Raw genomic sequence first — 14,541 nt, forward strand, 5'->3', positions numbered from 1 at the left:
AGAATGGAAAAGCAGGATAGCATAGTGCTCAAACATCTGGGTTTTAAGTCGCGGCTCTACCAGTTAATGCTATATGACTTTGGGTAAGGGACTCCAGCTCTCTGAGCCTCAGTTTCCCCATCAGTAAAACAGATGAAAATGTTGCTGCTTTACAGAGTTTCAGGGAGGAATAAATATGACAGTGCACAGAGGGCATTCATCCAGAGCCTAAGGGAGAGACAGCGGGCACTCAATGCATGTTACCAATTATCCCCACCCTAGTTCCAGGCCATCCCCAACCGACCTCCCCATCTTTAGAAGCACTTTTTGGTATGAAGTAAGATGACATGCCAGGAAGTGGTGAACTGTCCAGTTCACTGTCCCACAGAAGAAAGGGTGGAAGTGAAGCCAGAAAGCCACCAGAAGATTTCAAGCAGAGTCAGTTGTATGACATAAGCAGAACTTTACTTTAAGAAGGTTTTCTGATTGCATAGGGAGGATGAAAGGTAAGCCTCTCGGCAGAACTCGTGTCCAGAGCTTAGCACAGCACGCGGCACGTGGTAGGTACTTCGTAAACGTTCATGGACTTAACCTGGAGAAAAGTTGCAGTCCAGCTGATGCTGGCACTTCATGAGCACTTCCTCCACTTGAACAGACCCACTCTGTCTAATACTGTACGGAGCTTTTCATCAGGCACCGTAGAATTCCTTCATTAGCACCTGCTCTGTACCAGTCACAGCAGTGGGGGGCAGGGTGATGTGTAAAACTGCTGCAGTGCCCGCCCTAAAGGAGTCTGCTGTTTCGTGATTGAGATAGACACACGTGGAAGACATTGGGATGCTTCTCCCAATGGTCTGTAGTAGATGTTCATAGTGGATGTTGTGGAATCACAGTGGAGAGACAGGCAAGCTCCTCGGCAGTTAGGGAAGGTTTCACGGAGAAGGGTAATTTTAGTGGGGCTTTGACGAATGAGTAGGCATTCATCAAAGAGAAAAGAGAGTAAGGTGTATGGCCTGAAAGAGGAAAGGCTTGTCAGTAATGCCTGCCTTGCTTACACAAGAGACAAGGGTCTGGGGTCCCAGGCCCCACTAAGAGAAGCAGAAATACTCATATTGGGAACTGGGGACTGACTAAGGTCCCCACCCCACCCCCGCTCCATTTGTTCAGCATCCTTGTCTGCGAGTAAAGTATCTCCCTTCTTTCTCTCCCAAGCCTGGAAAGTGGACTAGGCAAACCAAGTACATGGAGCTTTGAGGAGCCTCTGCCACTGAAGCCACAATTGAGGAGGATAAGAAAGTGGGCCTGAGAAAGCCCTAGAGATGAGGCCCCCCACCCCCTCACCGGTTTATGCAGAAGGGCAAGAATGTATTCAGTCAGTCCATAAAGATTATTGAGCACGTACTACGTGCCAGGCACGATTTTAGGCCCTGGGGACCCTGAGCAGCACGGAAAGTTTCCTGCCTCCCTGGAGCTTACCTTCTGGTGAAATGCCTTCTGTCTCCCTGGAGATGGGACCTCAGGCACAAGCTGATCAAACCCCTGCCCCCACCTGCCAGCTCCAGAAGACTCTGTCTCGGCTGCCAGCATCCAGAAGCCCCTTTCATGGGACTCAGATAAGGGGGCTAACAGATGCCCTGTCCCAAACACGACTCAGATTCTGTCTACCCCTACCTGTCTCCAGGTGAAGAGTGTGAACCTGTCCGAGGGGGAGCTGCTTTCCATCCGTGGGGTGGACGGCCCCTCCCTGACCATTCTGGCCAACCACACCCTCCTGGTAGAGGGGCAGGTGATCCGAAGCCCCACCAACACCATCTCCGTCTACTTCCGGACCTTCCAGGACGATGGCCTTGGGACCTTCCAGCTGCACTACCAGGGTAAGACAGGCTGGGGCTGTTGAGATGTCGCTTTTGTCTCCCTTTCTCTCCGGAGCCAAGGATTCTCACCCTTTTTGTGCCAGGGACCCCCTCTGGCAGTTTGGTAACACTGTGAACCCCTTCTTAGATTTGTGTTTTTAAGAGCATAAAATATGTACAATTCAAAAGGAAGCCATTCGTATTTAATAGCAGTTGTCAAAATATTGTTTTCATCTATGACATCATAACCTCTGTGCTTCTTGATTAACACATTAAATAATATTTCCCAGTGGCTCTGATAATTACTGTAATTTCAAAGGAGCATAAGAAATATGTCAAGATACTCATTTTGATATGAAAATATCTATGATTTCTCTTGGTGACAAAGTCACATGTTCTGTGACTATGTTACACATTGTTGCCTACATTTGTGATTGAAGGAAATACCATTGTTAAGTGAAAGGTTAATGAAGGATGAGCAAGCCCCCTTTTCCCGTTCAAGTTCATGTCTCCTGAATCTGACACACAAATCCCATGAGAGTCCATGGGTTGCTGGGAAACAGCCTTTGCTACTGGAGTCCTTCTCTCTTTTTTCTTCTTCTCCACTGTTTCTTTCTTTCCTTTTTTGTCTGTTTCTAGTCTCCTCTCTTTTGTTTTCTGTTCACCTTTCTCCTCTCTTCTCCTCCCTCTTTTCTTGCTTCCTTCATATCTTTCTTTCCTCCCCTCCCTCTCTTCATTCCCACCCCCATTCTCTCTTCCTTCTCTCTCTCATTTCAATGTCATCCCATTTTCCCCACCTCCTGGGCGTTTCCCAAGATCTCCGGTTACTTCCCTTACTAGGAGCTCCCCCTGGATACTTGCCAAGTATAAGATGGGGAAGGGGAGCCCTTAGCCACACCTTGGGAGGTCAAAAGCCATCCACATTTACGTCACATTGACTAAATGTCTGGAAAAACAATTCATTTAAAAATTTCCCCTTGGATGTTTCTGAAACAGATGGGTGACTGTATACAGGAGTGTCCGTTTCCTCACACCTTCTCAATATGCAGACTACCGTCTGTTGTCTTTGTTAATTAAAAAATGGAAAAAAAATAGCTCATTGAGCCATGAGCTTGAATTTAGTCCTCCTCATGGGAACTGGGAATGCACATATCCTAGGCTGCAGGAGAGGTCAGACCATAGTCTAGTGGTGGAGCTAGGACGGGTTCAGCACCCTCTTATGAAAATGAAACTCAAGGAGCTCAACGTGGTCACGTACACCCTTCTGCCACCCCATCCCGTGAGCTCTGTGCACCAGACATTGGGCTAAGGAGGCTCTTCTTTGGCATTTCACATGTAATCCTTACCGCCACCTGTGAAACAGGGACGATCACAGAGAGGAGAGTGAAGTTCAGGGCACTGTGTCAGTTTCTCAAGGTCACACGGTTTCTGAGTGATGGAGTAAGAGAATGTAAACTCACATTCATCACCCTCAGAGCCCAAGTCCTTACCTCCCAGGACGGTTGTTTCCAAGCTTTCATATCTTGGGCATTTCCTGAAGAACTGGTTATTCTAACTCTGGTCCAAGAGCCTGCATTTTTATCAGACACCTAAGCTGTTCGTGCAGGTGAGACTAACCTACCTGGGTGATCCTGTCCCTCCTGTGCTCAAGCAGAAGGCCGTTGTCTCCAGGGAGAGATGGGAACACATTTGTCGCCCCAAACCTGCTGTCTCTGCTTAGGCAGGGTGGGGAGCTTTGAGCCTAGAAAAAAGCGCTCATCTGGCAGTCTCAGCGCCACGTGATCAACTCGAGTCACGAGAATACCCTCCTCCAGCACGCCAGGGGCCTCAGGGGCCTCATCTTTGCTCCTCAGCAAAAATTGACTCCCAGGATGTGGGTCATGTTCTTTGTCTCTGCCTCTGAGAGATGACTGTCTGCCCCTGCATTTCTTCCCAGCCTTCATGCTGAGCTGCAATTTTCCCCGCCGGCCTGACTACGGGGATGTCATGGTGATGGACCTGCACTCAGGTGGGGTAGCCCACTTCCACTGCCACCTGGGTTACGAGCTCCAGGGTGCCAAGACGCTGACGTGCATCAATGCCTCCAAGCCCCACTGGAGCAGCCAGGAACCCATCTGCTCAGGTACATGCCAGCCTCAGACCAAACACGATGGTCCTCTTAAGAGGGGAGGGGCCAGCCCCCAGGGTATTAGCATTGACCTTAGGGAAGGGACTCCTCCGAATACAGGTGGCTGCTGCCGTTTAACGTTTTGTTATATGATAAAATTGACCATTAGTGACACTTAGTACATTCACAACATTGTGCAACCATCACCGCTATCTTTAGCACCCCCAAAAGGACACCCTGGACCCAGTAGCAGTCACTCCCCATTTCTCCCTGTCCCCAGCCCTTGGCAACCACCAGTATGCTTTCTGCCTCTATAGATTTGCCTATTCTGGACATTTCACGTACATGGGATCGTACAATATGTAACCTTTTGTATCCGGCTTCTTTCACTTAGCATAGTGTTTTCAGGGTCCATCCATGTTGTAACGTCTGTCAGAACTTCATTCCTTTTCATGACTGAATAATATTCCATAATATGGATAGGCCACATTTCATCTGTTCATTCGTTGGTGGACATTTGAATTGTTTCCCCTTTGGGGGTATTAGGAATAATGCTGCTATAAATGTCTGTATGCAGGTTTTTATGTTTTCATTTCTCTGGGGTATATATACCCCAAAGTGGAATTGCCGAGTTATATGCCAATACCACGTTTAACTTTTGAAGGAACCGTCAAACTGTTTTCCACAACGGCTGCACCGTTTTACTTTCCCACCAGCCATGTATGAAAGTACCAGTTTCTCCACATCCTCACCAGCACTTATTTTCGATGTCTTCTTTTTATTATTATAGCCATATAATAATGTGGGTGTGAAGGTATCTTACTGTGATTTTGATTTGCATTTTCCTAATGGCTAATGACATTAGTATCTTTTCATACGCTTGTTGGCCATTTGTATATCTTCTAGGGGAAATGTCTATCCAAGTCCTTTGCCCATTTTTAAAATTTGGTTGTTTGTCTCTTTCTTGAGTTGTAGGAGTTCTTTATATATTCTGGATACTAGACCCTTACCAGATATATGATTTGAAAATATTTTCTCCCACTCTGTGGGTTGTCTTTTCACTTCTTGATAGTGCCCTTAATTTTGACAAAGTCTAATTTGTGTAATTTTTGTTCGTTGCTTGTGCCTTGGATATGACAGCTGCCATATTTTGAGCCCAGTCCATATGCCAGGGCTCTGATAAATCCTCACAGCAATCCTACATGGTGGGAACAATATCCCCATTTTACAGATGAGGAAACTGAGGCCCATGGAGGTGAAGTTTCTCCCTCAAAGTCACCAGATAGAAATTGAACTGAGTCCAGAACCCTTCTCTCCTGAGCTCTTTTCCTTACACCTTCACTGTTCAAAGTGCAACCTGCAGGCCAGTGAGTTTATTAGAAATACACAATCCCAAGTCCCATACAAAACCAAGCGAATCAAAATCTACATTTAAGATGCTCCTTTTGTGGTTCATGTGCACATTATAGATTGAGAAGCACTCTGTACCACACTCTGTCTGCCCCAGTGGCCATAACCTTGACCATCCTCAGTTATCAAGAGAGCAAATCTCTATTAGATTCTCAAAAGTCCTGACCATGGCCAGGAAAGTGTAGGCTGCCCACATTAACTGAGCACCTTCTCTGTGCCAGGCCATGAGTCATGTACAAGGAGAATACTGGGAATAAGAAAACATCACTCCTGCCCTCCAGGCATTCATATAGTCAGTAGAATTCAAAATGCAAATGAGAGCTGATGATAAATTCTCAGATTTAATTGTTGCAGTATCGTTCCCCCAAGGCCCTTCAGAATTTTTCTTTTTTTTTTTTTAACAAAGAAAAAAAATTCAAACCATAGGGAAGTTGGTCTCCATGCCTCCCTCACGTTAATTTTTATCTATGTATGAAATCAGAGAGGAATTAAGCCTCAATTTGTGCTAAGAAAGACGGATGGGGAGCCGCGGCTGGCAAATTGAAACCAGTCATCAGTCGGCTTAATAAGGCAAGGAATGGGAGCAGAGAGGCCGCAAATGAGTGGCAGCTCGGGGAGGACAGATGGCCGACGCCCCCCACCAGGGACAGTATCCATCTCCTTGGCTCCTGAGCTATGGGGCAGTCATGCTGGCTACACTTTGAGCACCTACTCTGTGCCAGGGACAGTGCCAAGCCCTCTACATGCAGTGTTGCATTGACTTAACCACCACAGTCCCATAAAGAGGGTGGAATTAGTATTAACATTTTACAGTGACCTAGAGGTTCAGAGATCTTCAGTGGCTCGTCCTAGATCCACAGCAGATAAGTGGCGCTGGCCAGATTTGAACCTTCACTTTTGGATGGGGATTCAGGAGAGGTAGCTGGAGAGCCTGCGTCCCAGTGCTCTGTCCGTGGTCCTGAAAGAACTACGGTACAACACCTCTTGGTAGTGTCTTTGCTGTAGGTCACAGCAGAGTCCAGAGCAGAGAAGGGAGCTATCTGCCTTTCTCATCAGTGCACGTCCTTATTAGTCATGCAGTCATTCAGCAAACATTTAATGAAAACCAAATATCCTAAAAATAAGTCTACCTCCCCACATTTGTATAACTCTTTCTAGTTCACAAATCACTTTTTAATATTTATTAAATTTTTATGATAAAAGTAATATATGGCTCTGGTAAAAAAAAAAAAAATTCCAAGAAAGTGTTGAAGACTGTAGCAAATCACTTTTACATTCCTGGTCTCAGTTGATCCTTGCATATAGCTCATTGAAATAGATATAGCGGACCATTTTCTAGCTTCTTTTTTCCCACGTAAAATACAGTGAATATTGTCCTATATTCTCAAGTTCTTTGAGAACGTGGTTCTTCAAAACTATATGAATGACACGCATTTATTTCACCAAGCATCTGTACACGGACATTCATGTTCCTTCTGTTTTTTGCTCTTAGAGGCAATCTGGCAGTGAACATCCTCATTCATACATTTTTGTGAAACTCTCTAAATCTTTTCTTAAGGTAAATTCCCAGAACCTTAATTACTAGGTCAGAGTGTTTGAACATATTTTCCAGAGTTTTCATCAGATTGCCCTCCTGAAAGGCCACAGCAACTTGCAATCTAACCACTCCTGAATGAGAGTGACCATTTCCCATCACTGGAGATAGCTTTCCAGTTTATTGCTGCTTTTTATCTTGACCAATTAGGTGGATAAAGATAGAATATAGTTTAGATTTGCATTTCTTTTATTACCAGTGAGGCTGTATTTTTTTAGTGCTTACTGAGTAATAAAAGTATATTTCTTCTTTTGAGAACTGCCTATTTATGTCCTTCTTAATTACCATTTTGTAATTAGGAATCAGGGCACAGCCAGCGCATGGAAGAATCCTTAAATCACAGCCATTCATTCCCCACCATGGAACGCACATGGCAATGGTTCTAATCATGGAATTAGACCACCTGTCAAACAAGATGAACCTGTCTCAGGAGGATGGGACTTTTCCCATGGTTTCTCTCTTCCCCAGCCTATTTCCTCCCATGAAGGGGTGGGGAGTGGGGAAGGATGAAACCCTCACTTCCTCTCTCTCTCTGTCTCTCTCTGCAATCTTCTCACTGCCCACCCACCCCTACTCTCTGACCCCAGCCCCTTGTGGAGGGGCAGTGCACAACGCCACCATCGGCCGCGTCCTGTCCCCAAGTCACTCTGGAAATACCAATGGGAGCCAGTTCTGTGTGTGGACAATTGAAGCTCCAGAGGGCCAGAAGCTGCATCTGCACTTTGAGAAGCTGTCACTGCATGAGAAGGACAGGTAAAACTCTGAGGGTCCCCAGCCAGCCTCATTCCTTCCCAGAGTGTTAGAACGTGGCTTGGGATTTGGAGTCTTGAAAGGACTAAAATGCTGCCTCATGGACGTCAAGAAAGGAAGAGCTGGGGAGGGTGGCAAGGATATTAGAGACCATCATCTTTGATCTCTTCCTTTTACACATAAGGAAACTAGGACATACAGAGGGGAAGGGACTTACCCTAGTCACACAACAGGGTAGGGGGAGAGACAAGAAGGGAATCCAGTTCCCCGACCTCGAACTGCCCCATCACTTCTCCTGCGCATCCCTTTTTGCAGTTGAACAAGGAGGGAGTGTTTACTGAGCATCAGCTCTGTGCCCAATCATGTATTAGCCTCCATGGAGAACAGGAGAGAAGTAGGAAACATTGGTTCCTGGCAGTTGAGATGGAAAAACCAGACTTATGTACAAGAAGGAACTAGAGAAGATACAAGACAACATCTAAGCAAGAGTATGTCTGTAGATGCTAAGTTATATGCACAGAATCCAGAATCTGAAAACTCTGAGAACTTATTCTAGAATATTCTGGAATGTTCTAGAAAATTAGGGTCTTAGCTGCTTAGACTTGCTGTCTTAGGTTGAGTTTCCTTAGAAACAGACAGAGTGACAAAGATGTGAGAGAAAGTGGTTTGTTTGGGAGCCGATCTTAGCACCAGGAAAATGAGCAGAGAAGGAAAGGGAGTAGATACAGTATGTATTAGTAGGCAGGTGACTGCAGAGACAACTGGGTCTCTATCTACTGCGGGCCTCCAGGAAGCTGCGTTGAGCAGGACTCAGAGCGTTCCTATCGGAGGGTGAGGGAGCTGGGTATTTATCCACCCCCACCATCCATGTTGGAGGAGGCGTGCTCCTGGACACACTGACTCCCCAACACTGCCTGCCACCCTTGGAGCTGGCTGATTCTCAGAGACTCTGGAAGCCAGCCGAAAATGGGTAAGGAAAGAGTGCTATGGGGATGTGGGTAGGGCACCGACAGAGTGTCGGCACCTTAGAATTCTGGAATTGTCCGATGTTGATCTTAGAATTATATAGTGTCCTGGCTTCTTTGAAGCTTCAAATCTAGACCATTAACCTCTAGGAAAGGATTCTGAGAGAAAATACCAGAAAACTGAATAAGTTACCCAACTCTGGAGGCTACTTCCTTCCAAGTCATCCAGCTTTATCCTGAACAACTCCATATCAATAAATCACTACTTTAAAGTACAAGGTGTGGGGCTTCCCTGGTGGCACAGTGGCTAAGAATCCGCCTGCCAGTGCAGGGGACATGGGGTCGAGCCCTGGTCCGGGAAGATCCCACATGCCACAGAGCAACTAAGCACGTGCACCCCAACTGCTGAGCCTGCGCTCTAGAGCCCGCGAGCCACAACTGCTGAGCCCACGCGCTGCAACTACTGAAGGCCGCACACCTAGAGACTGTGCTCTGCAACAAGAGAAGCCACCATAATGAGAAGCCCACTCACCACAACAAAGAGTAGGCCCCGCTCATCACAACTAGAGAAAGCCCATGCAGCAATGAAGACCCAACGCAGCCAAAAATAAATAAATTTATAAAAAAAAAGAAATTCTCTTCCACCTGGGAACTCTGGGAGCCAGTGTAGACACACACACTAACTTCCCCATTCCTAGCAGCGAGAGAGCAGAGATCATTGTCCCTCATCTCCCATCAGTTAGATGATGGCTGCTCTCAGAGTTTGTTAATTCCCTGACACACTGGCCTGTCACCTGTGCCAGTAGCTGGGGCGCTCCAGAGAAAGCCTGCAGGACAAGGAACACAAGTGCAGAGAAATGGTAAGAGCCTTGAGGAGCAACTAAGCACATGCGCCACAACTACTGAGCCTGCGCTCTAGAACCCACGAGCCACAACTACTGAAGCCCGCACACCTAGAGCCTGTGCTCCGCAACAAGAGAAGCCACTGCAATGAGAAGCCCGCGCACCACAATGAAGAGTAGCCCCTGCTCACCGCAACTAGAGAAAGCTCAGTGGGTAGGGAACTGGGGACTAAAAATTGGGACTCCTGACTGCAGGCACGGTGGTCTTAGGAGATAAAAATCGGTGACAGAGTGTAGTAGGGGTCCAATGCTTGGTCATTTGACTTGCATACCGACTCTGTCCTGCGCACTTTATATCCATGGTCTCTAATCCCCACACTCTGGTGTAGGTGTGCTTGTACCCATTTTACAGATGAAACAGAGGCTCAGTGGGGTGCAGTGTTTTTGTCCAAAGTCACTCAGCTCAGAAGTTAAAGTCGGAACTCTGTCTGATTATATATATATCAGTGTTTCAGGAATGATATTAGCCCAATCATCCCAGCTTCTCAATTAGTAATAATAATCAGTATCTATTAATTCATCTGGTCATTACATCACACCCAGCACTTTCCTTAAGAGCTCAGAGTCTATCCATGAGTCTGGGACAAGCATTGTACAGAAAGGGAGACAAATTCGAATAGATGAAGCAGAGTGCGCGGGCGAGTATGGGGTGAAATCGGGATGTGAGTCTGGGATTGAGGCCGCGGAGTGGGTGGTCACAGCACACACCTCCCACTGCTGTGTATCAGCGGCCCGAGAAGACCTCATATTGGCTCTTGTCTCCTTCCCCACTGCCAGGATGATGGTCTACAGTGGGCTGACCAACAAATCCACTCTTCTCTACGACTCCCTCCAAACCGAGAATGTCCCCTTTGAGGGCCTGCTGAGTGATGGCCACACCATCTGCATCGAATTCACGTCTGACCAGGGGCGGGTGGCCTCAGCCTTCAACATCCGGTTCGAGGGTGAGGGTCCCGGAGGCTGCCCCGTCTCCTAGGGTGGCAGCATGGGAGCAGGGGAAGCATGGCGGGGCCGGGTCATGGGAGGTAGAAATCTGACCTGCAAAGGATTGGGGAGAAGCCGTAGCTAGAGTGACTCTTGGACTTCCAAAGGCCGCCTCTGCAGGATTGGGAGAGCAGAGGTTCTTGTTCCCATTTTAGATAAGAAATAATGAGGCCCGAGAAGCCAAGTGAATGGCCTAAGGGCCCTCAGCAGGTCAGTGGGAACTGGAATGTGGGGTCTGGTACCCGTTTCCCTTGGGGCTTCCCTGAACAGCAGGAGGGGCCCCTGCTTCTGAGACACAGCCCTGTGAGCCACCCCTGACTCATTTGAGCGGCTGCCCTCTTTTGTGTCCTGGCCCCAGCCTTTGAGAAAGGCCACTGCTATGAGCCCTACATTCAGAATGGGAACTTCACCACGTCTGACCCGACCTATAACATCGGGACCATAGTGGAGTTTACCTGCGACCCCGGCCACTCCCTGGAGCAGGGCCCGGCCATCATTGAGTGTATCAACGTGCGGGACCCATACTGGAACGACACGGAGCCCCTGTGCAGAGGTGAGTGGGTCACAGCCCTCCTCCCAGGGCACCCCAGAGCCCTCCACCCCTTCAGATGAAAGGCCCAGCTTATATACCGATTTTAGGAGTAGAATCCTTTCTGGAGCTCACCCTCCTTTGGGTCAGGTTTGCTGCTGGTCCTTGAGAAAATCACAAAATGGGTAAAATTGAAAAGTTGCCTCTTCCTCCAGGCACAAGACCCCATCATGCACAGCTTGGTGAGAAGATCGCTGCATGGATTTCAGCTCCTACCTGTGCTATGCAGACATGTGCAGTGCACAGCCTGCCCAACAGCACATGGCAGCCCTGAGTCTAATTAATGATAATGATAACAGTTGTTAATAGGAGTGCAAAAAACTGTGTTTTTGTGCAGGCACTGCACAAAAACTGTGCAGGCACTCTGTGCCTTATCTGATTTAATCCTCGCTACAACCCTGTGAGGTGCATATTATTATTGATTCCGTGTACAGCTGAGGAAACAAGCTGTGACGTGACATGCTTCAGAACACACTGAGGGTAATTGGCAGAGGTGGGAATGGAACTCAAGTCTCTCTGTTCTCAGAGACCTGTGCCCTGAGCCCCTTTGGACAATGTCAGCCGTGTGGAATCCTCATCTACGGGGACTCCCAGTGCCCTGCCCTCCCCTGTTTCTCCATGTTCAAGGCCACTGAGCCACCCCGAGCCTGGACCCATGTGGGGAATGTGGAGTAATGAACAGAGCCCTGGCTCCCGGCAGCCGCCACCTGGATGGTGGTTGGCGTGAAATCACAGCCTTGCCGTGGCGAGGGATTGATCCCTGTATTAAATGTGCTGGTTTAACAGAGTGGAATTTATTGGTGCTTTGGCCTCTGCCACACTGAGAATTTTCCAAAGCAGTAAACACAGAGTGAAATTTCAAGGGCCAGGTGCCAGGTGCGGCCACATCTCCGCTTCCAGTTCAGAGCCAGGGCGTTCCACAGTAACGTTAAGAATTACTGAACGCTTACCTTGTGCCAGGCGTTGTGCTGTGTTTGACATCCATGAGCTCACTTAAGCCTCAGAATAACCCAGTGAAGTCAGCACTGGTGTTTCTCCCTGCTCTACAGAGGGAGGCATCTGAGGCTCCAGGAACTTATTACATGCCTTGTCACAGAGCCTTTGGTGGCAGAGGCAAGACTCGAACCCAGGTCCATCTGACTAGAATGTACCATCTCTAGTTACTATTCACCCTACTCAAGGGGAGGGCTATTAAGGATGCACTTGAAACTTTGAACTCTGTCGTTCGTCCTGAAAGAACTACAGTCATCCTTCAGTATCCACAGGGCACGGGTTCCAAGGCACACCCCCCCACGCCCCCAATACCAAAATCCGTGGATGTTCAAGCCCGTTATATAAAAGGGCACATCCTCTCATATATTTTAAATCATCTCTAGATTACTTATAATTCCTAATACAGTGTAAATACTGTGTAAATAGTTGTAAATACAATGCAACTGCTATGGGAATGTCCTAAATGCAATGTTAACGCTATGTGAATAGTTGCCGGTGAGTGGCAAATTCAAGTTTTGCTTTTTGAAACTTTCTGGAATTTTTTTTTCAAATATTTATGATCCCCTGTCGGTTGAATCCATGGGTGCAGAACCCACAGTACGATGTCCTTGCCCCACCTTTGCCAAATTTCAGCTAAAGGAGGCAGGTGGCCAGTCCTAATTTAATCATTCCGCACACATGTATGGACTGTCTGACTTCATAGACCTCACTCTTAACTGTTACACCAGATCTGCTTCCTTATGAGTAATGTGTGTGTGTGTGTCTGTGTCTTTACAGCCATGTGTGGTGGGGAGCTCTCTGCCGTGGCCGGGGTGGTGCTGTCCCCAAACTGGCCAGAGCCCTACGTGGAAGGTGAAGATTGTGTCTGGAAGATCCACGTAGGGGAGGAGAAACGGATCTTCTTAGATATCCAATTGTGAGTGTTTATGATGGGTGGACCCCCCAGGCCAGCCAGTTGGGGAAGAAATTGCTCCTGCTTTATTATTTCAACCAATATTAATTAAGCATCTACTGCGTGTCAGGGACTGTGCAAAGAACTGGTGTCCTTATGGTGAGGAAGTGACAACATCATACACACCCAGAAGGAGTTCCTGTCCTCAGGAAAGTCAGTTGTCTAAGGAAACAGGCACTAAGTGAGGAATTGCAGCGATGTAGCTTTGTTAAGCACTGTAAGGAAAGGTGCCTGATGCCATGAGATTCTATAACGGGGACTTGATATAAAGAGGAAGGTCAGAAAAGCCTTCCCTGAGGATCTGACAAAGCTCAGAACTAAAGGATGAATTGGAGTGAATTCATCCAAGAAGGAACAGAGTATGCAGAGGCCCTGTGATAAGAGCAGGCACAGCATTTTCAGAGGACCGAATGGCTAGTATGGTCAGGAGGAGGAGGGAAATATAACATGTACACTCTGTACCATAGTAGTTTATTTTCCTATCTATCTCTCTCAACTAGACCAGAAGGTCCTTGCAGTCAGGACCTGGTCTGATTTATCTCTGTTTCAGGGTCTAACACAGAGCCTGACACATAGTAGATGCTCAGAAAATGATTGCTGAATGAAGAAATGCTGTCATGAATGGACTTACCTGGCTATGTGGCTGTTTCCAATATTCAGTGGGGGTACCTATTAGATGCTCCATCCAGAACTTTCCCTAACTCCCCAGGAATCAGGAGAAGGGGACAGAGACACACAGTGGTGGCTAGAAAAGCAGAAGAAAGGGCTGTCCAGCAGATCCAGACACGTGGCTGGGACAGTGAGGGGATGGCAAGTTTGGAAGAGCCTCTCTGGATGCAGCCTAGGGGTCAGCTCTCCCCTCAAGCCTGAAGTAGAAACCCACTTGTGTGGGAAGCATGACTTGGGTGCTGCTTGGCTTTGCAGAGGAGCCTGGCGAGAGGGAAATTATTTGCAAGATTTTGTGCCAGCACCCTACTGTTTTGATTACTGTAGCTTTGTAGTATAGTTTGAAGTCAGGAATTGTGATCCCTCTAGCTCCATTTTTCTTTCTTAAGATTGTTTTGGCTCTTCGGGGTTTTTTGTGTTTCCACACAAATTTAAAAATTTTTTGTTCCAGTTCTGTGAAAAATGCCATTGGTAATTTGATAGGGATTGCATTGAATATGTAATTGCCTTGGGTAGTATAGTCATTTTAACAATATTGATTCTTCCAATCCAAGAACACAGTATATCTTTCCATCTGTTTGTGTCATCTTCAATTTCTTTCATCAATGGCTTATAGTTTTCTGACTACAGATATTTTGCCTCCTTAGGTAGGTTGATTTCTAGGTATTTTATTCTTTTTGATGCAATGGTAAATGGGATTGTTTCTTTAATTTCTCTTCCTGATATTCTGTTGTTAGTGTATAGAAATGCAACAGATTTCTGCATACTAATTTCATATCCTGCAACTTTACTGAATT

The 14,541-nt window shown here is 47.1% G+C and overlaps 1 protein-coding gene across 5 annotated transcripts in view; it reads left to right on the forward strand.

Annotated features, from left to right (window-relative positions):
* The window catches only part of SEZ6L (seizure related 6 homolog like), a 199,751-nt gene that overhangs the window by 124,803 nt on the left and 60,407 nt on the right, over window positions 1-14,541 (forward strand). For all 5 annotated transcript variants that reach the window (XM_033837912.2, XM_073790260.1, XM_073790261.1 and 2 more), the window contains exons 4-9: window positions 1,661-1,853; window positions 3,769-3,954; window positions 7,531-7,696; window positions 10,338-10,504; window positions 10,903-11,097; window positions 12,904-13,042. In XM_033837912.2, coding sequence (XP_033693803.1) covers window positions 1,661-1,853; window positions 3,769-3,954; window positions 7,531-7,696; window positions 10,338-10,504; window positions 10,903-11,097; window positions 12,904-13,042 — 1,046 coding nt within the window. The remainder of the gene's footprint in view (window positions 1-1,660; window positions 1,854-3,768; window positions 3,955-7,530; window positions 7,697-10,337; window positions 10,505-10,902; window positions 11,098-12,903; window positions 13,043-14,541) is intronic.

The sequence above is a fragment of the Tursiops truncatus genome, chromosome 13, assembly GCF_011762595.2.
Source record: "Tursiops truncatus isolate mTurTru1 chromosome 13, mTurTru1.mat.Y, whole genome shotgun sequence".
Classification (NCBI taxonomy): Eukaryota; Metazoa; Chordata; class Mammalia; order Artiodactyla; family Delphinidae; genus Tursiops; species Tursiops truncatus.